Here is a 25,554-nt window from a genome sequence, read left to right on the forward strand (position 1 = left end):
ATGACCAATATGACTTTAAGAGGCAAGCTGGTCTTAGTTGAGCACTCCTATTTTAAGATGCCATATTAATATAGGCCTTGGGATGTTATACATTGCTATTTCCAGTGGTATCCTGGTAGCACAGCAGGCTAAGGAAAGTACATGCCATGTATTTTTGACTTGGAGGGTTCACATCTACCTCATGAACTTTGACTCTAATAAACTAGAAATTCCTGTAAGTAGTAATCTGTGAGATCCCTGTTTTTATTATTATTTTGTCGCCATCTTTGGTGCTCAGCGCTCATTGCAGTCAAACAGTGTGGGTGGAGCTTGGATTTTCTGTTGATGCAGTTTGAGTTTCTTCTTTTGTTTACGACAAACAACTGCTGTTTTTTTTTGTTTTTTTGAACAATGCAAATGTACAAATTACTTGTAAAATATCACTGAATTAATTGAGATTACATAAAGAAGTACATAAAAGTTAGATAAAAATCATAGAAACAAGTCTAATAATAAATAACTAAACAATGAAAATAGAAATAAACAACTAAATAAACAAACAAACAAATAAATGTTTTCCCAAACAAACCAAAAAATTTAAAACGCATCACTTCCTGTTCTACCAGACACCGGGTGTTTAGAACAGCAAATGTAAAGCTTTCATAAACTGAATATAGGTTGAATCACAATTATGTTGTAGCAGTTGACGATAGAGTGGATAAACATTTATTTATTTATATGAAAATGTCACGGATTATCACTTTAAAAACATTGGTATCGTTTTTGCTGTAGATTGGATATTTTCTTAATCCACATGTTGCTTTTGCATGAAAATTGTTATTGAATTATCACTCAAACTCAATATCACTCAATATCAAAGCATGATATTGAACTGAAGACTTCCCCTGTTAATTAAATCTATTGACTCAGGAACTGCAACAAGTGAGTCTATCTTTACAGAAGCAGGTCCAGCACAGAGCCCATGGGTTTCTATGCAAACTGCATGCAAACAGACTCAAATCTCCACCACTGTTCCTTTAGTGCATTAGGTCTACTTTATGAGAAAAATATAACACTAATGGCAGAGCAAGACTTACTCTTATCTTACCATTAGTAAAATCCTCCTCCTCATGCACTTAGAGAGATAATTTCACTTGTTTCCAATGCAAATCAACTTGTTTCATCAATTTTCTTGCATTGAGTGCCTTTTTCTTGAGAACAGATGAGTTATCTTTCTTATTATGCCTTATTTCAAGATATTGACACTGGAAACAAGTAGAATTTATCTCACCCCACTGGCAGAATTTTTCACTTGTTTTAAGAAAAGTGAGATTGTAAGACTGAATATGAGACTAAATGGCACTTCAAGATACTGTCACGTGTAGAAAACAATCTGAAATATGAAATGAAAGTGAATGTTTTTACCCCATTTGCAGACCTTTTTTTCCACTTTTTAAGATTCAATTCGAGATTAAATGACTTTTTGCCATGGAGATTTTTGCAGTGTTCCGTAATCGGCTCAGTAGTACACTTATCCATTAAGTCCCACATTAGACCGAAACCCTATCTGACCGAGCACAGAACTTGATCACTGTGGTGGCCAGTGATTGAAGTAGCAGTGGCTCCACATGATTCATTATCAGAAATTAATATTTGCTCTCTCACTCCTTAATCAGGGAACTTTGAAGTGACTTTTGTTTTTGTGGCCTACTGTTCTCATTGCCATTCACTGTATATAGCATATGAGTCATACATGGTCAACAATGGGTTAGCTGGGTTAGACCTGCAATGGAAATCCTCATGGATCCTCATGTATAGAGCTGGTCACTGCCTCAGGCTTATAGAAATTAAGTATAGAGGGTGTGGGGTTGTGTTCAAGTCCGCTTGCTATTTTTAAATGTCTATCCTGTTGCAGCATCCGAATTAGTAATGCAGCCTAGTTTTTGGATTACATCAGTGTGAAGGTCCAGCATACAGTATGGTGTTCCCTACATAATGTACTGTGTTATTATGTGGTCCTTTGATGCTGCAGCACCTCCAAGCTACACTAATGCTGATGCAGTTCATAGGCAAAAGCTGCACAGACACATCAATAGAGATAAACAGATAGATAAACAGAAACTTTTCAGATGTGAGTCTGTATATAATTGAATTATGCCTTGTTATGGACTACCCTAATGAAAGCTACATGCTGTGTGGGTCTTAGGGGATTGCTGCTGTCATGGAAAAACGATGTACTGTAACTGCAGTTTTAGTGTTTCAGGTTAGATTTGATGAAATTTTGAATGATGGGGAAATTTCCGTGGGGAAATTGGGTCACTGCAGTAGCAGAGAATAGGATATGGATGACAAATGTAATATAACACGGAATTGCACCAACTGAGCATATGGAAAATAATACAGGGTAACACTTCAGAAGTGAATCGTGTATGTATCATCATGTATTACAAGCAGATTATAAACCCATTAGAAGCATGGATCAAACATGAGAAAATGAAAAAAAATGACATTAACTATGCAGTCTCCCATAAACTATTCAACTCCCTATAATTTTTGCATCTTGTGTTTATCACAAGATAAACACACTCACTTTGTGCTTATAATGCGCTTATGAGCACCACTTTAAACTGTTACATAATACAGCAAATAAAAAGCAGATGCGTAATTGTGCATCACAAGCTTTATGTTTTTCGTCTTCTTGCTTAGTTGAGCTACTGAATCCCGTCAGAAGCCCTACTTTAGGGTATCAGTGTAAAAATATGAGCATTCTTTTCATCATTCCTGAAAAACATGCTTATGTTTATAGATTATGTATAGATGCTTAGATGCTTAGGTTTTTTGTTGTGCAACGGCGGAGCGCTCTGCAACGTCGCTTTGTCCACCAGAGTGAAGCGCGGTCGGGGCCGAGCGGGGAGCCACAGCTATGTGCGGTCTGGCTGTTATTGATCTGACGTCGACCCATACAACACATGCCTGCTGTCCCCCCCCACCCCCCCACCCCCACACCCACTGTGGCTCTGAAACGGGTGTCACCTCGTTTTGGAAAATCCATGAGGCAATTAACACTTAGCGCGGCTTGGCCAGAGAGGACAGTTTAAAAGGCTTGGCTTTAATGCGTGCGTCTGCAGCCAAAAAATGTCCTGGCTCGATGGCTGGTTAAGGGAGATTAAACGCTCTGCTGTGGTGTAGTTGCCCGCTTCATCAGCGTGCTTTATGCCTGAGATCACTGGGGCTCCGAGGACGGGGCTCACAAAAATCCATCCGCACTCCAGAGTCAGAATGGTTATTAGACGTCTGTTCGGCTTTGTGTGTGTGTGTGTTTAATACCCAGATCCGCCTTGTAAAGCACCTGGAAATGAAAGCGCTCCCCGTCTTCTTGTGTCAGTCCCCTGGAAAGTTGAGTTCATTAACGCTCCTATTCTGCGTGGCAAAGAGCAGATTGAGCCATCGGCCGTGCCGCTCGTATCATTTTGGCTTCGAGTGTGTGAAGTCGGAGTGAGTCACCGCCTTGACGTCACCTGCTGACGCCGTTCCCCCCCCCCCCCCCCCCCCGTTTGGGAAATGACACAGCTCAGAAGTCATCGGTTTAAGTGCCTGAACACTCACACACACACACACACACAGACTCACACATTCCCTGCTTTGGGGCTAACATCGCATCCCGGTCCGATCTTTTCGGGAAGTTCCCCCAGAGAGAAGGGAAAAGTCTCGCTTTGGTGTGAACTGAATTTTCACTGTGAAAGTGGCATTCCTTATCAGCCGGGCGGACGTCAGCCAAGGCGATGAGCAGCCCAGATAGACCCCGCCGAAGGTCTCTGTGGTCAGACGCAGGTCAGACTCACAGCGGGTTGCGATAACTGCCCTTAACCTCGGGAACTCGTATTCCCTTCTCTTTGCTTTTCTAACTTCTCCCCCCCCTATAAGTGCAAAACACACAAAGCGCGAGCGGCTCGGGAAAAAAAATCACTTGGCTCGCTCATGCAGGATTTCTGCGAGTCAAAACTGGCAACGCAGCAGCCGACTGAAACTCTGTTGTTGGCACATGTTAAAGCGCTGCCTAATTTTAGTGGAGCTTTGTTTATGTAATACGTGTGAACAGATTCACTCGTGCACAGAGTGCCTGTAAAGGGGGCTTTTTTTAATAGTATTTGAAGACATTACATAATCATATCCATTTTGGAAGAATGTTGCTCCCTGAAGTATTAGTCAGTATTTCAAAACATGGATGATTCGATCCTGAAAAGCAAAGCTGTTTTCTCAGCAAATATCTTACCTTGATGACTAATAACTTTTATAGTAACCTATCATATCCATGACTTTAAAGGTGCTATGTGTAGCATTTTTAAACATCAATATATCATTGTCAAAGTAACAGTGAATGCCTTGTAAACAAATGAGACCATGGTGGAGATGATCGGTCGCCTTTATCTCACACCAGCGGTGTTGTTACTGCTAGTGTTTCTCTAAATTAAGACTACATTTCCCATAAACCCTGGTGCCACCTAATCTAGCAAAATAAATAAATAAATAAAAACAGCCTCAAGGCCGGGAAGGTTTGCATGGTGTGACAAATGTTACTGGTCACAGTGGGATGGGGGATGCCAGTGGATGGGAAAAGAGAGAGAGAGACACAAAGAGTGGGAAATAGAGAAAGTGGAAGAGTGAAACAGAGTAGTGAGAAAGGAGAAACGAGAGATACAATGCAAAAAAAATTAATAAATCTCTTCCTTTTTTTCAGAAATATCTTGAAATACTGCAGCATAGGCCACCATTGTATTTCATCTTCATCTTTCATCTATCACCATCTTTCTACTTTGCAATAAAGCAAACATTTAACACTCTACTGCTACTACTACTACTACTAATACTGCTGCTGCTGCTACTAGGCCTACTACTACTATTACTACTGCTACTACTAGTACTACTACCGCCAATATGACTACCACAACTGCTACTGCTAAACTACCATGAAAGTACCATGAAATGTGTTGATCTAGTGTGGAATTGACAGATCATGAGGTGCCAGTAATTTCACGGTAGCTGGAAGTCCAAACAACCATACAGATCTTTCCCTGGCTGCTAAGTTGAACTCAAAGGCATCATTTAACAGAGGACCTTTGAGGATCATGGGATTGTCTTCCCAGTAATGTGAGATAATAACATCTTCATCAGTATTTTGATTCCGATCCTGATGACTTTTTTTTAAGGAGGATATTTTTTTGCAGTGTAGAGCAAAAAGGAAGAAGGGGGAAGAAGAAACAAGGGATACAAACAGAGGGGGAAAAGAGAGAGAGAGATAGAGAGACGATAGGCTGCCCTGTAAGCGTTTCTCTCGGACAGTATCGGAGCTGAAAAGTGCAGCGATTGTTTGGTCCGGAGCCGAACTCGAACAAAGGCAGCGTGAATAGCCGGGGTTGATTCCCCCACTTGATTGACAAAACCCTGCCAATTGTGTCAGCGTGTCAGCGTGTGCTTTCCACCGGCGTCATTGTAACGACTGGAGAGGCTGTTGTCCTGGTAAAAAAAAAAAAAACTCTTGACTTTCAGTGTCGTCTGTGGCAGAAATTAGGTCAGGACTACCCTCTTTACTGCAGGATAGCGAGGCACGTCGAACAGTGAATCGGCGGAAAGTGAAGTTTGTTCCACGGTACATTGATGTTTTAACCCAGCCAGACTGCACACTGCAGAGAAATATTCGTCTTAAAGGGATACTAAAGGGATAGTTTGGCCCATGTGACGAGAGGATTGGCACCAAAATCATCTCTGTGTCTTCAGTTGGTAATTCTGTCCGGTACGCTTTTAGCACGCAATATGGTAAAGGTTAAATATGTAGGTTCTGCTGTCCTGAAGCATATGAAAAGTAAATATCAGCAGGAGTTGCTGAATGGTAGTAAGTGAGACAACGTAAATGTGTTGCGACACATTTCTACATTCAAAAACACTGCAGCAGGTCGAGGCTGTGTTGTCGATGTTGTTTGAAGGCCCTCCTATCTCTTGAATGTTGTACCCTCCAACACCCATGGCGCCCCCCAAAAGACTTGGCTCGCACTTGCAGTCCATAAGCTACGCAGTGACGTCAGCTAACTGACAGCTAACAGCTAACTGACAGCTAACTGACAGCTAGCTACTGAAGGCGTGTGGAAATGCAACCCGGTCTCACGGCAGTTCGTGAAATAGTCACGAAATTGAATCTACTGATTCGGACACGATTTTTCCATTTTTTTCATGACACGAAAAAAGCACGACTTTCAAACTAATGTATTTCAGTTGGAAGTATCTTTCGTGCCTGCAACACATTTTTTTTTCTGTCAGTCGGGACTCAGGAAGTAGTGTGACATTGACGACCGAGGTTCGATTCCCAGCGTGTTCAAAGTACATTAAAGTGCCATTTCTCTAACCTTGACCAAGTTGTTTTAGTTGCCTAACTATAACCGTAACACAAGTAGTTTTATTTGCCAAAACTTATGTTTTCAAATTCGTGGTGGAGGAACGTAATTCAGGTCGTGGTGGAGGCACGTTTTTTAGGTTGTGTTTTTAGGTTGTGTTCATTTCATGAAAAAAATGGCAAAATCGTGTCCATGTACATGAATCAATAGATTAAATTTTCGTGACTATTTCACGAACTGCCGTGAGACCGTGTTGGGAAATGGCAGGTACAGTGGCTCTAAGCGGCCAACAGGCGCAAAAACAAAGATAAGCGCAAAGACTGCTGCTCTGTTAGCCTGGGAGCTAGCTAGTGTATCTGGGTGCTTTACATTTTGTTTGTTATTCTATCGTGACTAGTTAGCCTTCAAGCTAACCAATAGCAATAATATGTGACTCGAAATACGGCATCACTGAATATGTTAGCTAACCTTGATAGAAACATTTCCTACGTGTTTTCTAATTCATTATTTCATTATTGTGCTCAACGTTAGCCTTTTTTACGGCTAATGTCAGGCCAAAGTTCGTTCAAAAATCTGGCAATTTCTTTCTATTTACTTAAAAAACAGCAAATAACAGGGATGGATGGTTAGTTAATTTTAATGACACATGTCTAAACCTGCCAGGCTTGTTTGGGATTAGTAAAATACACATCAATTTAATTTAAGCATAAGACACATAAATGCACTGTTGATTCATAATGGACTTCAGTAATGATGAAGATTGAGATTTTGTTTCCGGAAGTTATGAATCTACAGGCTATAAAATAAAAACCAATACCAGCTTTGGATTACTAAAATGTTTATCTCCATACTTTGGATAATGCTAATTGCCTACGGTTACTTAACATACTGTATAATGCGTTAGCATGCACAGAGATGTTAGAATTATTTTTGCCTTAAAATGTGAAAAAATCTTCACTTACAAATCAACTTGTTCAAGGATTTTCTTGCACCAAGTGGCATTTTTGGTAAAGCTTTAATATAAGTTTATTGCACTAAGCATTAGAAGCATAGATATTGTAATAATCAGACAAACATCAGAACCCACAAAAAGCATTGTTCACATTTTAAGCAAGATTAAATGACTTGTCAAGATGGATTTTTTTTGCAGTGCCCTGTTGTTTTCTTGAGTGTGTTAAGGATGAAATGTAGCAGATAGCTGTATGTGAACCGCTATGTCTGAACCGGACATCACAAGTTGCACTGCATTCAGCGTCACCTCTCTTCACCTCTTCATATTGCAATAGTTCTGTTCACTTCACCAACTTCCTGCTGACATTAATGTGCTACAGTTTCCTGTGAAGTGTGATTTAGGTGTTTGACGGAGTCTTTCAGTTGAAGCCATGCAAGTCTTTTGGGGGGGCAGGGTGGTCTAGTGATTAGAATAACATCGTCCCATGACTGAAAAATCAAATCACATCCCACATCCAGCTAAGTGTGTCCATCAACAGCTATGTGTGCTATCGAAGTGTCTGAACCCCTACCTACTCACTCTTTCCATGTTGATCTGGATTAGAGTGTTATATAAGTGTCTAGCATGTAAATGGATTGTTCTGTAACTAGAATGTTTATTATTCAGTTGGATCTCTATTTATTATTAACAGTACCACAAGACTTGAATGTACAATTACATACAAATTACATTAAAATAAGAAGAATGAGAAGAATAAAAATAGAAATATTTTTATTATGACACTTCTACAAAATGAACACCTTCAAAGGAGCACAATCCCTTTTACATCTTTCTCTTTCATCCACTATGCAGAGCATGTATCTTTTATTAGCCTTTCTCAGAATTCTGTGATCACACCTACATTATTATGTGTAAGACAAACAGCTCACTTGACCACCCTGGACAGTGTCTCTCTGTTTAGCGACCAGCCCGTCTTTCCTGCCTCTATTTTAAGCCGCGCATTATTCAGCGTCTTTGTTTCACTCGGTAAAGTGGAAGCACTTTCCCTCGCCCATGCAGCTAATAAGTGGGAGAGCGAAATTAGGCCTTTTGTGAGCTTCTCTTTCATCCATCCGTCATTTTTTACCAAGTATACTTGCATGCATAAAGTGCCCTTTTATCCGTCGCACAATCTTTTGTGTTACGGGTGATTCGTTCAGCAACGCAGTGTGTTGAAATTATTCTAAAATGATAATTATTTTAAGTAGGTTTAGACCAATATATCTATATGTTGTCCAATATTGGCCTTTGATTAAAAAATGGATATAGTCATCCAATATGAGGAGGTGAGGATATGATTTTATTCACCAGTCTTAAGGAGGTGCTAACCCACCTAAACTTCATTACCATGACTTTCAATGGAGAGTTTTAGTGTCCCATGATGGTCTGAATGCTGTTTCAGAGACTTTTCCACCCCAAACAAGGATAAAATTCTGGGGAAAACACTGAACACTTGTCATTTTTAGAGGGATTATGAGGTGTGTGAGGTTCCACTCGCAGTGAAAAAGTCAATCATAAAAAACACAACGTTCATCAGATGAAAGTTGGGACATTGCTCATGAAAATTCATCATTTAAGGCAGCACCTCTCTCTCTGGTTGCTTGAGCATGATTCGTTTCCACTGCTTTTTTGGCATGAAAATGGCCAGAATGAATGATTTTTAATACCAGCACAAAATATCAGCTATTGGCAGCCATATCAGTCAAACCCTAACTGTGTGTGTGTGTGTGTGTGTGCTCTCCCAGCGGACATCTCCAGGATGTGTGATGTGGACGTTTCCCCTGAGCCCACCAGCCCCACCCTGTACGGCGAGTCCTCGGACCAGTACTACCATGTGGACCGCTGGCAGAAGCTACGCACCGCTGTCCGCAAACTGGAATTCTGGGAGAATTTCAGCGCCGAGCTCATCGGCAGCGGCTTCTTCTCCAAAGTCTACAAGGTATTCCTTCAACACCCCCCTTCCCCTCCCTTCCCCTTGCCTTCAATGCCAGCCTACGTGTGAGTTGCCATCAAAGCTCGCTTTGTTCCAGCCACTAATTGGGACATTCTTGCCATTCCGTGATTGGCCCACCAGCATTGGAGACCGTGGGGGCGCAACAGTCATCCCCCTACTGAGATCTTACATAACTCCTTGCCTAATCTGAAGCAAAACAACGAGTGAGAGCTGAATTTCATACATTTAGGCTTTGTCCCTGATGAAATGAGCTAGAAAGAGGCCGCAGGAAGGCTGAGAAATTGGGATAGTTAGAGATTTCGTGTGTTCAGATGTTTCTGTCTGAGAGACATTCTTAGAGAGTATAGATAGGATGGCTTCACCATCTGATCTGTCTATCTACTAGTCCATTTGAACCAAGATATGAGAAGAAAAGACATATGACTCTGTCTCTGTGGTGTTGTGGACTGAGGTCCTAGATACACTTTCTGAATCTACTTTTAAAACTACTATCACACTGTCACCATTGTATTTTTTACCAGCTTTAATAAAGCAGAAATCTACCACCACCACCACTACTACTACTAGTACTGCAGCCACCACTGTCAGTACGACTACTAATAGCAATAATAGCAATAATAACAGTAGGGATGGGACGTTCAAAATTCAATGTATCGCAATACAAAAATGTGACGTATACGTATCGTGGGGCAAAGAAACAAATCGTGATATTAGCTCCATTTTATCTTGCTGTAGTAATCACAAATGAGACGCTTGACCATCACAGTTTCACAAACTCTCCATCCAAATTATATTATTGTCACTTTGTAATGACATTTTTCAATTGTTGTTTATATTCTAGCAGCCAATGCCATCGCTAGAAAGACTTGTGGCTCAGAAATGAACATATTTCTGCACAGTCAGACTGTGTCGTCACTGAACTTTTATTGATCGCATCGTCCCTGAATAACAGACACTGATGTTACTTTGACTCGTCTGCATCTTCCAGGTGATGCACAATACCACTCGGAAGGTGATGGTGGTGAAGATCTATAAGAACGACGTGGACCAGGACAGCATTGTGCGAGAGATCAGCCTGCTGCAGAAACTCTCCCACCCCAACATCGTCAGGTAACATCTCCCACTTACTCCAATGGTACGCTTAAAGGACTACATTTGGAAGGATTCCCCTTAGTAACACATGCATTATCTCTCTCTCTAACTCCTTCTTCTTGTTGAACACCACACACACCCTCCCACTCTCTATCACATCCTCCCCCTCCCTTTTTTTTTTTTCCACATCTCACCTACACAATCGGTAATTTGTTTGCAGTTTCTATGACTACCATAGTTATAATGCATTATAAGGGCACTCAGGAATTATCTTATAATGCCTTATGCTTGTAAGAACACATGATGCTTACTGATGCATCTTATCAGTACTTATATTGCAGGTTGGTAATCTCAGTGGGACAACCTCTGATTGTTAACTAGTCATAGAAATCCATAAAATGCTTGTAATATTCCATGAGTTATACATATCTATAATTGCATTTTATGCTGATATGATGGATCAGTAAGCATTATGTGTTCTTATAAGCATGGCCATAAGGAATTATGACTGTATTATTATTGCTTATGCATACCCTTATAATACTAAGCGGGTGGTGTGTTTGCTGGGATTAGGAAAGATGGGACAAAAAATGAAACCAATGATATTTAGTGTAATACTTGACATAAAATATGTCAAGAATTTGACCCAGTGTTGAAACCAGGAGGAGCAAGTCAAGGTGTTAGTCATACAATGTTTATTTAAAATATCACACACCCTGATTTTCAATATTTATTCATACCAATTTACAGGCCAAATGCCTCATAGCCACGCAAAAAGGTGGAAAATTGAGTTTTTCAATGGAATGGGACTTGCTCCAAGTAAACTGATCAACTCAAAACATTTCCCAACCTATAGATAACTTACTGTGATAGTAAATTTTGTATCATAGTAAATACATTTTTGGTACACAATGTACCAAAAATGCATGTTTACCTCCTTTAATGTCACAAACTGAACTAAATGATCTTTTTAGCTCATAAATCACTGCAGGTTCTTGCAGATAGTGTCATAAGGCATTATAAACATATTTATAGTTTGTCATACAGTCAATACACTTATAATGTCCTATAAGCACATATTTCATAGAAAGTGTTAACATAAACTTGGTGCTTTTAATGTGATTGAAGTGTAGCCTTTGCTGTGCTGTGTGAGTCACTGCTGCAGTGAGAATTCAATGGCAACACAAATGAAACTGGACCTTGGTGCTATTTAACAGCAGTCCACAGCGGTTACATAAGGTGTGAAGCCAGGCAGGCATAATGTTTGCCCAAGCAATCTTATTTTAGCCGTTTTGCAAGGTCACAGCGACGAGGTTATCTGCGTATCTGCTGATCCCGCGGCGTACAGTACAGGAGGCAGAGATGAAAAGCAGCGGGAGTCCATACTGTTACTACCTGGTACACAGCAACCTGGCCCATAACCAAACACAACTGTGTGTAAATGATGTTTGTCAGCGCCATTGTTCCCAGGAGCCAACGTCAGAGTGTTCAGTCAGCTTTGGTCATGTTCAAATGAAATATCATATCAGGTGTGAAGGGTTTTGTTCTAAAATGAGATATCAACTATTTGAGAAAAGGGACAGTACCCTAACGAAATGATTGATAGCACACAACATTAAAACAAACTATTGTTACGTTATTTTAATTACTTCACTTTGAATTCTTATTATGTATTATATGAGTAGCCTCTAATTTGCAAAATGTAAATTCTTTGAGGTGAAAATATAAAAATGACAAATAATAATAATAATAAAAACTATTCCCATTCCTCTAGATATCTGGTAATGCTGTGCTACCTGACTTAGTTAATGAAAAGGCGAAAATACAAAGATTTAAAACAGTTGGTACAAAAATATATTTCTTATGGCTATACATATCTGGGGATGCTTATGTTCTGCAAAAAAAATATTAAAAAATTATATTTCCTATGGCTCTAGATATCTGGGAATCTGTGTGAAGGAAGACAAACTCTACCCAATCTTAGAGGTGAGTCCTAGTTTTTTTTTCGTTTTTTTTTTCTTTCACGTCACTCCTGTGTATGTTCGTAAGCAGGCTTTGTTCTGAGTGTGGAAATCATAACAGATTACACTGATATGAACTGATAATGAAGTGGTTAGCCAGTTGAGTCAGAGCATTTCACTCTTTCACTCAGGCAAGGGAGGCGTTCAATATGTTACCAGACCTGGGTCCAATAGTATTTGCAGTGTTTATAGGATTTGTCAGTGTTGCTTTTAACCTATTTAACAGCAGATGGGTGGGGTTTACCACATCAGAATAGTTCAGATACTGCCAGACAAGTTGGCAATCGCAGGAAATTATACTGTCACTTTCTGGCACTCATTGTATTATCCAAATCTATATGGACATACTCCAAGCAGTTTAAGACAAATGCCAATTATTTGCAAATCCCATTTGACCCAGATCTGTATGAAACCCATGTGGTCGACTTTACCATTACATCTTTTAAATCACTTCTTAAAACTTATTTTTGTAGACTTGCTTTTATGTAATGGTTTTGAATTTTGCCCACTTTTAATCTTGTTTGGCTTTCTTTTTTTTTTATCTTATTTTATTTGATGTGTTTCATTTTTTTCTTCTAACCTATTTTCTTTTGAATGTTTCCTATCTCCTCCTTATATATTTTACGTTTGTTGATTTTATTCCTTGCTGTAAAGCTCTAAAATTCTATTACTACGCTAATTCTAATTCTATACTAGTCTGTTTTTTGAGAAGTGCTTTATAACAGAAGTGCTATATAAACTAAATAAAATCTATTACTATTATTGTTTTTATATTATATATACTTCAGTTTATGTATTTGTAGTAAATAACTATATAACAAATATACTATTACTATTATCATCATTATATATCATTTATAATTTATTTGAATTATTGTAATTTTATTTTTGATTGTACTTATTCTTTCATAGTTTTATTTTTTCATAGTTGGGGGAAGTTTGCTACAGTGTATAACCTGGTGTGTGTTGGATGTTTCAGTATGTGAGCGGTGGCTGTCTGGAGGAGCTTCTGGCCAGGAAGGACGTTCCCCTCTCCTGGAGAGAGAAGGTGGACCTGGCCTGTGACATCACCAGAGGAATGATCTACCTGCACTACAAGAACATCTATCACAGAGACCTCAACTCCAAGGTAAACACCTCAAACCCCAGCCCACTGTATCGTCTCCAACTGCTATTCCTCAAACCACCACAGAGACTTCAGTAGGGATTCACTGTTGTTGATGGTGTGGCATAGCTTAACGACTAAAATGTAAGATGGATATCGGGGTAATACAAGAGTAAAATAGTGTCAGAGAACTTCCCCAATATTAAAATGCCAACAACTAAGTGTAACATCAGAAACAAAGGCAAAGCGACTTGATTTTCTGCCTTTTTTCCACACATAAGAATCTTAGATCTTTCTAATAGAGCAAAAAGGATTATATCTCAATAATTTTTCTCCACTGACTACAAACTAATGATCTAAGTCTGTATTCTCCAGTACTCAGAATTTGCTATTGGATCGGACACTGGCCGTTAAGTACTGAAATGATCCTGACAGTGATAAACTGGTACCATCCATTCCGAGAACTCACTTCTCAGCGAGGGGAACTCTGACACTGCTAATGATTTGAAGGGTTGAATCATCCATTGAATAGATCAGATAACACTCCCCCTTATCTGATGAATAGCAGGGCAGTGCCAAGTCAGATAATTCCCTGTGGTGTTGTGGGGGAATCACCACTTGGGCAATGCAACCAGAGAAACCAGCAAATACGATGCAAACAAGCCCTTGAGGGGAGTTTATTAGACCAGCGTGGAGGTAGTGAGGGGGTGGAGTGGTCGGTAAGGGAGGGTGTCGGCGCTCCGGGGTCCAGTGAGGTGAAGTGGAAAGGTGTTTCCGGCACAGAACGGTCATAGAACGGTCATTCCCATGTTCCGGTACGGTCGGAGCAGCAGCCATTTTGATGTGTACCGTTGGACTAGCTTCCGTATAAACTGACTTACGGCAAGTCGCCAAGGACCAAAGGAACTTCTCCGTTGTCTGCTATGGATTGCTAATACACTAATGCTGACTAGAAGAGCTAGCGAGAGACGTACAAGCCTTGATAACGCTACATTAACCTTGTCGTGAACGTTTTCACAGCCGCTGTCACGGCTGAGCGAGCGGCCGTGACACAAAGCACTGTGACTGTGACCGACCTCCGAATCAACATCCGGGGGCCCCCCTGACCCAAGAAATCATACACGCAAAACACGCAAGTTCAACACTTTGATTTCTGCTTTTCAAGCATGGCGCTAAAGATCCAAGACAGCTGCTAAGTAGATAGCGGTGCCCTCCTCAAACGCCCACCCTATTGCACATGACGTCATCTCTTTTTTTCATCATGAAGAGAGAAGATAATTTGTTGGGAAAGCAGAGGTTTAACTCGCTGCCAGGACCCATTTTGTGGTTTGTTTTAGCCTATTTAGGTACCAGATGGCTTGGGTTTGCCCCATAGCACAACGAAATGAGCACCGGAAAGTTTAGGCAGTCAAAGTGAAAAGTTTTGAAAGGCAAATTAGGACAACTTACATGATGCAATTTGAGTCTTGGTGTGCTAAACCCCACCCATCTGGTACTCCATGCAGTTAACATCAAACACTATAAATTATTTGCAAACTCAGATCGACTCAGGTCTGGTTACATATCCAGTTCCTTATTAAAAAAACAAGCGCTCTTACTGAAAAAATCCCTGTTTTTTCATTTATGGCAAATTGTGAACAATGCAGTATCAGCCTATGTCTGTCCTGGCCACACATACTCTTGTGCTGTGTGTGTGTATTAGTGTGTGTGTGCTGTAGGTACTGTCTGTCTCTTGTGGTTGCCAGGCTTCACAGAAGTGATAGCGGGTAATGCAGAGGGACGGGGCAACATGACAGTCGGCTCATTGTCATGTTAATAGACTGACACACTGAGTGCTGTTGCTGCTGCACACAACAACCTGTTAACACACACACACACACACACATGCACACTGGCTTTTGTGTGAGGGGCCTCTTCCCCTGCACCCATGTACGTCACCCTGGGGCACAACTCACTTGGCTTTGTGTCAATTCACTTTATTCACACGGTGGCCATATTTGATTTACGTCACACTCTGGCTACAGTGACTGGACTGAATTCATACCGTTAGCTAATGTTAGTAGTCAGTTACTTAAGGTTGTTTATGTTGTATTTTTCAAGTAGGTTTAATCGAGTGTAAGTTGCAGCCGACTAGTTTTAACAGTATCAGTGGCTAACGTTAGCATTAGCTAGCAACAAACTGGCTTAAAATGACTGTCAAAGAGGCTACTAAGGATATGAAGCATAATGTTGGGCTGTTACCAATACTAAATGCCAACAAGAAAAGTTAGACCTAGTTAATTTGGAGATAAATATAAAGTTATACTCTAAGTAGCTGACTGCTAACAACATTAGCTAACATTATGGATCGACGTCATGGATGTTCCTTCAATCCAGTTGCTGTAGACTGGTTTGGATCTCCTCCAGTTCTGCTCATTTCTCCACAAAGAAGGATCATTTTGGTATACATTTTCAATTTTTTGCGCAGAGACTGGTTGAGTTTCCATCTACTTTGCTGTCCTTTGGGTAGGGTTTCCCACCCCACTAAATCAACTATGGCTGCTGTGTGAATAAAGCCAATTACAGTAGGAAAATAATTGGCTTTTGCTGCAGTCTAACATTGTTATTCTTTCCATGATCCCTTACTGATGTCATTAGGCTTGGCACTTAGCACAGCCATCGATCTTCATACAGACAAACAAATGCTTTGCTCACAGTGGCTGTTTGCTCCAAACAGTGTTGGGCAATAATGCGTAATATCATTTACCGGTAGTGTGACGTATTACATTTTCAACGTCAGTAATAACACTTAAGAGTTACCAATAAAAAAAAAAAATAACGCTTTACTTTCGTTATCACCCTCTAAAGTATTAAAGTTGAATTATCCAAAAACTACCCCCATACTCTTCATTTTCCTCATGATTAGCTGTCGTCTTCTCACACTGAGTGAGCTTCGATGAGAAATGGTAGAAGTACTCCCACAGGTTTGATTTTATCAAGCCAAAGGTTAAGAGTGGAAAACAGCTTCTGCACACTTTATTGAAGCTGATTAAACTGTCATACTTTCCGTCCGACATTACCTTCATTAGGAAATGTATGGGCCTGTATAAGAACTGCCTCAGTCTCAGTAATCAATTATGTGTCACACCTGTGGCAACAGTTTCCTACTTCAGGAAGTGGTCTCTGTTTGTCATTTTTTAAGGATATTTGTATATACATTGACAAAAAGCATATTGTACACAAAAGACATACAGGAAGCACATACGTGTGTATATATTAACACATAGGGACAGTTACATGTACAAACATTGGGTAAAAGCTGTCATCAAGCATATGTTAGTACAGTTAGAGTCATTGTACCTGATGGAACTCTGATGTTCACCGAGTCTTTGCTTAAGGCTATGTGTGGTTTACCTACATATTGTATCACACAGATATCTTAGTATGTAAATTACATTTTTAGTGTCAAATGTGATACAGCCTTTTTCCTAGCATGTCTAAAGTCATATTGTGTGTGTTGTTGCAGTGGGTGCAGTGTCTCCATGGGTAGTTTCATCTCCCATGAGAGAGCAAGGAGAGTCTGTGTAGGCCTATAGACAAACATGGGGACATCTTTAAATAGCTGGTTATGGGCTGTAGTAAGAAGATGCCAGTGCTTCAGCACTACTGTATATTCTTTATCATGTGAGCTTTAGGTGTGTGGGTGGTAATAAATTAAAACAGAGAATTTGTCAAGCCAAAGGCTGACAAAAACATTGGACATCAACACTGTTGGGTTGCTTGATCATTCACAGGAGAGGGAGCTGAGAGAGCATGAGTAACAGAAACGTAATACAACAAATAGTGCAACAAATTATTGCTCTGAGGGAGTAATACGCAAAGTAATTACATTACTTTTGAAATTAGTAATGAGTAAAATATGACTGTTTTTAAGTAACAAGGCCGAAGGATAAACACAAGCTCCAATTCCTCATGTATTAAGTGTCAGAATAAGGCTGCTCATATTTCTTATGAGCCTGTTAGTCTATGGCATGTATTTTTTTCACACTGCATCCAGTGATGCAGAGTGAAATAAAACAGTCGGTATCTGTGTGACCTCCAGTCGCTGATCATTGCAAGGCAAACAACTACCAACACAAACCAAAAGCAATCATTTGTGCTTTTTTTCCCCTTTAAAGACCCTATAATCATAGGACCTATAATACTTACTGTGATGTATACTCTGAATTCTTCCTCTTCTGCTCTTTTCATATAGCAAATTACATTCAAAAGCACATTCAAGTCAACACAGCCATTGTGAATATGCTTCAAGTAACTTGAATCAAAGTCAGCTCTTGGAACAGTTGAGGCCCTTTTTTTTTTTCTTTTTTTTCCTTTTTTCCCCCTCTTGTATCTACACACGCTTTCCATTTTTGTTCCCGAAAAACTGTTGCTTTCCTTGGCAGGGAGGTGAGGGGGCCGGGGCTAAATTTAGCGGTGAGGTCTGGGACTGGAGTTGTCCCAGGAGAGCTGCGTAATGACAGGGCTACTGAATGGAAAAGGCTTCTTGAGCAATGAAAGCCAGATGCTGAGACGTCACACGCGCGCACACACACACACACACACACACACACACACACACACATACACAGACCCTCTCAAACAGAAAGAGAAACCCACAGGCATACAGACAAACATGCATGGAGAGTCGCTGGGATTTATACACATGCAAACAGCAATTAACATACGGATTAGTCACCCACACACACACACACACACACACATACACACACACACACATATATACGCATGCAAACAACAACACACATGCATTACATACACACACGGGCTCACATAGATTTGCAATTCGCAATCAGAAACACATGTATGACACACACATGCAGATTTATGCACATGCAAATAGCAACACGCATATGCATTGCACACACACACACACATACACACACATTGGGCCACCCACTGTGGTTATGAAACACAGAAAGAAAGCGGCTCTGAGCAGCTCTCCCACTGTCTTCCTCTCATCACACCTCCAGCTCTCAGCCTGTTACACTAAACCGTACAAACACTGAAATGTGCCACGATCCGCCTTCGGTAACAGTGTTACACCAATATACAGGGCTGGCAATGGCCTTTTTTTATTAAATATCAGTGTGGTGTGATCTCTGATGTGATGGAGAATTTCAAATGTCTGGGTGTCAGTGGAGAGTTTTAGTGTCCCATGATGGTCTAAATGCTGTTTCAGAGGCTTTTCCACCCTGACAAGGATACAATTCAAGAGGGAAACACTGAATACTTGAATTTCTTTGGTATGAAAAGGGTCAAACTCTTAAATATCAGTTCACGATTGGCCTAAAGCTTTGTCCTTTGTTTTGTTGTTGTGCGCAGCTGTCCATCACCAGAGTGGGTCAAGGCTGAATTATTTAGTGTGTTTTGGAAGGTGCCGGTGAGAGACTAAAGAGAGGCTGCTTGTTTGGCGGCTGGACGTCCTCTTTGCTCCGGGGTAGAAGTGCGTACTGAATGGGGGCAGATGTGATTACACAAACCTATCTATTACTGTAAGATAAAGACAAAAATAAAGCAATAAATAGAAAAAGAAATAAAGTAAAAATAAGTAAGACTAAGTAAATACATACATGAATAAATGGAAAATTGTAAAAAAAAAAAAAATAGAAAAAATGCCATAGATAGATAGATAATAGAAAAAAGAAACTGTTGGTGACGCACTGCACTGTTGACTTTTCCTGCCTTTCCCCCCTTATACAGTCCCACCTCCAATCCTACACTGCCCTCTGCTGGCAGTATGTTGCATTGCAATTCCATTAGCCATATTAAAATGTGTTTATCTATTGGAGGTGGTGCATTCAAGGACTACATATCAATGACACAGTATATAATGTCGAAAACTGCAATTAGAAGACAACTAAAACGAGCAAAAACTAGAATCACCAATCAACTACATTACTAGTTCTGGTCCCTCCATTCTAGTATTCATTCAGTTCCCGTATTTTACCGCGTCACTTATCCAACCCTACTGCTGTGGCTGTCTGTCTCCAGAACTGTCTGATCCGGGTGACGTCCCGGGGTCGGGAGGCCCTGGTGACGGACTTCGGCCTGGCCCGGGAGGTGGTGGAGCAGCCGGTCAAAGACCCCGGCAGGAAGCTGTCCCTGGTGGGCTCCGCCTTCTGGATGGCCCCCGAGATGCTCCGAGGAGAGCCGTACGACCGCAAGGTACCAGACACACTCCCGTCTCTACAGTATACATTTCAACATACACACTTCCGTTCTTACCATATACACACCCTCATTTCTGTCATTCACTCCCTTTTCCACCATTTTCTACTGTAGCCTACACACTCTGGTTTCCACCATACACACTTTGCACACTATACATAGTCCCAGTTCGGGTCTATACACTCAATTACGACCAAACACACACATTTCTACCATACACATTCCAGTGTCTATACTGTACATATTACCATTTCTACCATACACTCACATACCATACTCACTCTGGGTTTTAACCATGCACACTCCGGTTTCTTCCGTACATACTCTGGTTTCTATGTTCTATTAAAGAGAGTGGGATTACTGTAACATTGATTATTGCATTATGTGTTACAGGTGGATGTTTTCTCCTTTGGGATCGTGCTTTGTGAAATCCTGGCCAGGATCCCTGCTGACCCAGAGATACTACCCAGAACACAGGTAGAGCTCACTAACCTCACCAATAACCAATAACCAACAAATAAGCAACCAATAACCAACCAGTAAGCATGGCAATCATGACTGCTTTGCGGCCTTTAATTAATAATTAGATATAGTCCAGTCAGTGTCGTCCACCTCTGATATGATGCAGTTTGACTGACAATATATTTATTGTAGAATTGATCATGCAGACAGGTTGTCTATGGGAATGGGGATCTGAAATAATTTATTTTTATTGTTATTATCCTGGGTTTCAGTGGAGAGTTTTAGTGTCCCATGATGGTCTAAATTCAGAGGCTTTTCCACCTTGACAAGGATAATCTTTGTAATTTTCTGTATTTGTTTGGGCCTGAAAATAGTCAAATTTATAGATTAAATATTGATAGATTAAATATCTGCATACAATGTTGGCTGTCGACAGTAATGGCCTTTAACAACACATATCAGTCGAAACATCATTCATAGTTCAACACAAATAATTGTCACTCTGTAAATAGCAATAGCAATAGATGTAAATAACAACATATGTCAAGTTAATATGTGTTGTAAATGAACACAAATATGTGTTGTCCCAAATACGGCACATGGATATGTTGGAAATGGATATTTCCTTTTTAAAAGTGTCCAATGAAACATGTCCTGTTATCTAGTGTGTGTGTAGTGAATGATCATCCATGTGTGTGCTCATGCTGGTGTGTTGCAGGACTATGGGCTGGACGTGAGTGCGTTCAGGGAGCTGGTGACCGGCTGTCCTCAGCGTGTCTTGGAGCTGGCGGCCAGCTGCTGCCTGGTAGGTAGATGGACTGCAAGCCGACATGTAAACACAGGGACAGAAAATACAAGGTCATGGTGTTGCTCTGGCCTTGTCAGGGCCTGTCAGGCAAACAAAGCAATGCCGAAGAAGGAAAAAAGAGTCAGATTTGTGTAAGCAGGGACACAAAGCAGCTCTTTAATGGGGAATCTAAAGGTGGAAAAGAAAACTAACTAGAGTATATCTAGTGGTTATGACTAAAGCTGACTACCTAAAACGCCATAATGACAAAGGTAAACAGTTGTAAGTTTGTACAGCCTGTTGTTCACTAAATCAATGGTTCTCAACGTGTGGTCCGGGGACTACCAGGGGTACTTGAGGGGGTTCCAGGGGGTCCCCAGCAAATTGATGACACGCTAAACTTCACCATTATTTCATTTACAAGAAGTTAACATAATTAGAGAATGTGGAAGAATGACTGTTTTGATCATAGTTTCACTGTTATCTCTCTACCTACAATACAGATAGTCATGGAATTCTGGACAAAATCATATCTGACAATAAAAATATTGTCAGATTTGGGTCTGAGAGACAAAATCTCATCAAATGGGGGTCCATGGCTCTAAGGTGTACCAAATTAGGAGTCCTTGATATGAAAGAGTTTGAGAATCACTGCACTAACTCACAATGCAGGTATGGATATAAGTAGTATATTGATTCCTCTGCTGTCAACAGAGATTAAGTAGTAAGATGTCGTGTTCTCTGAATAAGATCAGTTATGGTCAGTACAATGTGTGTGTATACAGTGATACAGAATGGTACAAAAACAGCTGACAACACTGAGTGGCCTATTCATGTCTAAGGCACAAATGAATAGAAAATGATGAATTTTCAATCACTTCAGTACCGTGCAATCTATTGGATTTGTTTCCCACCTCTTTCTCACTAAAGCAATGTTGTACTTTAGATTTAAACTGGGTACAATTGAAGTACTACTTAGACTTTTTGGAAGTTTTGCTCATTGGTCACCTTACCCAGTATGTGAGGAGAAATCATCTCTGTGTCTCCAGTAGATAGTTCTGTCTGGTGCGCGTTAGTAATCACATGCCACTAGCATTATCGTAAAAGTGAAAAAATTAGAACTCTTCCCGTGAGCATAACTTGCTTTGTTGAGCAAAGTTAGCCAGGCAGCTAAAGTATTTGGCGTTGTTGATTCATAATGAACTTTACTAATGATGAAGATTGGGATTTTGTTTTCAGAAGTTATGAATCTACAGACCATAGAATAAAAACGAATACCAACTTTAGATTACTAATCTTCATACTTTGGATAATGCTGTTCGCCAACGATAACTTAACATACTGTATGCTAAAGTGTTAGCATGCACACCAGGCAGAGCTATTCACCAGAGAGAAAGATGATTTTGGCACCAATCCTCTCGTCACATAGTGGGTAAGGTGACCAGTGACCTTAACTGAAATCCACTCTCTTCTCATTCCAGGTGGAGTCCTTCAGACGCCCAGCGTTCACAGAGCTGCTGGACGAGTTAGGGGAGATCGCCGAGACCCTGGAACTGCCGCCAAAGTCCTCCGATCTGACCGCCAGCTGAGCAGCGGCCTATCCTGCGACGGGACGGGAGGATTCGGGATTTGTCGTCGGCTGCCGAGACAGGACGCTTGGACTGGACTGTACCTGAGCAAAAAAAAAAAAAAAAAAAAAAAACCTGAATATTTCAGCCATCTGTGGCATCACTTCTCCTCCGCCGCACAACGAAGATGAAGTCGGTTGAACTTGTCTGTGCTGAACTGGTGCATCGGTGAACGGATGAGATGTACTGGATGTCTTTTGGGAGAGCGGCGGAAACTCTCCTGAATTCTCATAGACACTTTGCTTTCACGCGCATTTGTGTACAGATGAATCATTTCGGTAGTTTGACTCATAGGGGTGGATTTATGTTTTGTTTTGTCTTTTTTCGCTGCATGTCTTATCTGACTAAAGCGTCTCATCCTCTCTTCCCTCCCCTGTTGGTTCTGCTCCTTTTGCGCGTGGGTTTTTTTTTTTTTTTTTGTAACCGACGACACAAGATGATCAAATCTGTGGATCTCTTCCCTCCATCTGCTTTCGGGTCCCTTTTGATTCGGGGTCGGGGCCCCCCCGCAGCAGGCCCCCCCCCCCCCCCCCGAACTCTCATTCAGCGCTTCTCCGGCTGGAAATTGGCTTCTATCCGTCGGTTTGAGGCGGAACAACAAACCCAGGACTAACACAGGAGCCGAAGAGATCTTTGAGAATCCAGGAGAAGCTTGTTTGAATAGGGACACTTTTAAGAAGCTATAACTTCTGACACTGTCGACGGAGACAGAAACCTCAAACTGAACCCGCAAACTTCAAAAACCCAAATTCCTGGTCATAATTCATGTTTGGTATCAGTTTAAGCTATTTATTATTCTCATAAAGGTATGTTTTTTCCTGACTGGCACATGAAAACCTCATATCTCCAACACTTTTCAGGATTCTTTTTTTTTTTTTTTAGGTCTTTAGCGTTAGCTTGACCACCCCATTTTTGAGTAATCCAATGGGTTTTGAAGCTCAAAGGGACCACGTAATCCTTCAACTGACATAGAAACATGAAAATCACCAAAAATGAAAAATGGAGTTATGAGGTTTTCACATCACACCAGCGATTATGCACACTTTTAGCAGTAGTCGTATTATTTCATTATTTATCTAATATGAGTGTATCGAGTTACACCGAGTTAAATGTGTGCGTGTAAATATTGAAGCTTTTCATCCTTTTGCTCTCCACTTTTATTTTTTTTATTGCTACCACACGTCCGGGATTGAAACGGTCCATATTCTTGCCAGTTTACCAGTATTTACTATTCCTCTTTTCTATTCTTTCATCTGTGTTTTCTCGCAGTGATTTTCCAGGCAGCTACAAGAAGAACTGTCGAGAACGCCACGTTTGGTTTCTCTTCAGGTGTTTCTTATTTAGCCTGTTTGATGGAAAGATGTCAGTGAGCATCCCCTTGTTGCACATTATGGCCTGTTGTCACCATCTGTAACATCATACAAGAGTTCCACTCGGTTTTCAGACTTGTAAATGTTCAAGGTTGTGGTTTGTTATACGGTGTATGGGACAGTTCAGATAAAACTATCCTACAAATGAATCTTTGGGATGAGTTTAGTTTGCTTGCACATGCACATCAATGATAATACAGTCAAAAAGTGGAGAGAAAAATGAAATACAAACAGAAACACAGAAGCTCCAATAGGCTTTCAGATGACAAACAGAGATACAAGTGAATTGGGCAACAGAATTCAGAAGCAACAAATTGCACAAATAACAACAAGCAGTTTTCTCCATTCAGTACAATGACTGTATTAAATCCCCATCTGCATTCAGAGGTGTTTTCAGATATGGCTGCTTTAGCTTTTCACATCCTGTAGTGGAAAACTAATGGAACCTTTATAAAATGCATTTTCTTTAATCTTCTTAAATAAACATTTTTAAAAATAGAGTTTCTGATGGAACCATATTATTCCAAAGTGACAAGGTCGTATAAACTTGCTTCAACATGCATCTCGCTTTTCCTTCTCCCCTTGTTTTATCCTGCCAGTGTTTTATGAAATATGCTGTGAATTTCTTCTCGCTTTCTTAGTTGTGTCATTTTCGCCACTTGATGCATCTCAGTACATTTTCATGTAGAAATGGACGATATCAAGATTAAAGTGCTTTTCAAAGTATGGAAAATGTATTTTACAGGTGACTCCGTAGAGAGAAACCACAAAGCTACTTATTCTCACAAAGTGCTATTTTTGTTGTAATCAAATTTTTCGTATTGTTTTAATTATAAACAAGGAAACATGTTGTCCTGAGTTGACTGACAAACTTCATTTGACAGCTAGTATCTGGAAATGAGGTCACATTTTGGTAGGATCGCCCTCCTTATTACCTATGAAAGTCATTTTTTAATACCGTCCCACAAAAAAAAATCATCAGACAGGCTTCTCTCAGTGTAGAAATAATTTCCATGCTTAGTGTCTTAGTTTAGACCCCAGGAAATAGCCATTTTAATGAGAAATAGCATATTTTAGTTAGGCTATAGTTTAGGCTATTGCTTTAAAAAAAAAAAAAAAGTTTGTTGTTTGGTTGCTTTTTTTTTTTAGAAGGAGTTCCTTTTTGGATGAAAGCAAATCTCCGACTGAGAAAACAGCTGAATCCCCTCATGGATATGTTTGTGTGTGTGTGTGTGTGTGTGTGTGTGTGTGTGTGTGTGTGTGTGTTGTGAGAGAGAGAGAGAGAGAGAGAGCAAATTGAATTGAATTGAGAGAGAGAGATGACTCAGTTTAAGGAAAAGAGAAGTTGAGCAAATGGACAGGTAAGTGTCATTGGAGTGTGTGTATGTGTGTGTGTGTGTCTCCGGTGAAAGTGGCACCATGGACCGACTAATTATTTCCGATTCACACTGAACAACAGAAGCCCAGTTGTCATTCCGCTCATATTGAAGAGTTCTTCTGTTCATTATGCGACACATCATACACATAATAAATCCATTACTCTGAAACATCACTGTAGTTAGAGGTCAT

At 40.4% G+C, this 25,554-nt stretch overlaps 1 protein-coding gene across 1 annotated transcript in view; it reads left to right on the forward strand.

Moving 5' to 3' along the window:
• LOC139643183 (dual specificity testis-specific protein kinase 1) overlaps nt 1-24,483 on the forward strand; it is a 29,585-nt gene extending 5,102 nt beyond the window's left edge. Inside the window, exons 3-11 of the mRNA XM_071518362.1 lie at nt 9,102-9,295; nt 10,299-10,420; nt 12,340-12,388; nt 13,403-13,552; nt 19,562-19,735; nt 20,132-20,215; nt 20,919-21,005; nt 22,469-22,551; nt 22,723-24,483. Coding sequence (XP_071374463.1) covers nt 9,102-9,295; nt 10,299-10,420; nt 12,340-12,388; nt 13,403-13,552; nt 19,562-19,735; nt 20,132-20,215; nt 20,919-21,005; nt 22,469-22,551; nt 22,723-22,756 — 977 coding nt within the window. The 3' untranslated portion in view covers nt 22,757-24,483. The remainder of the gene's footprint in view (nt 1-9,101; nt 9,296-10,298; nt 10,421-12,339; nt 12,389-13,402; nt 13,553-19,561; nt 19,736-20,131; nt 20,216-20,918; nt 21,006-22,468; nt 22,552-22,722) is intronic.
• The last annotated feature ends 1,071 nt before the right edge of the window (nt 24,484-25,554 follow it).

The sequence above is a fragment of the Centroberyx affinis genome, unplaced genomic scaffold (assembly GCF_046629955.1).
Source record: "Centroberyx affinis isolate AG114_WGS23_722 - 3 ecotype Tasmania unplaced genomic scaffold, CSIRO-AGI_Caff_v1 ptg000575l_1, whole genome shotgun sequence".
NCBI classification, from domain to species: Eukaryota; Metazoa; Chordata; class Actinopteri; order Beryciformes; family Berycidae; genus Centroberyx; species Centroberyx affinis.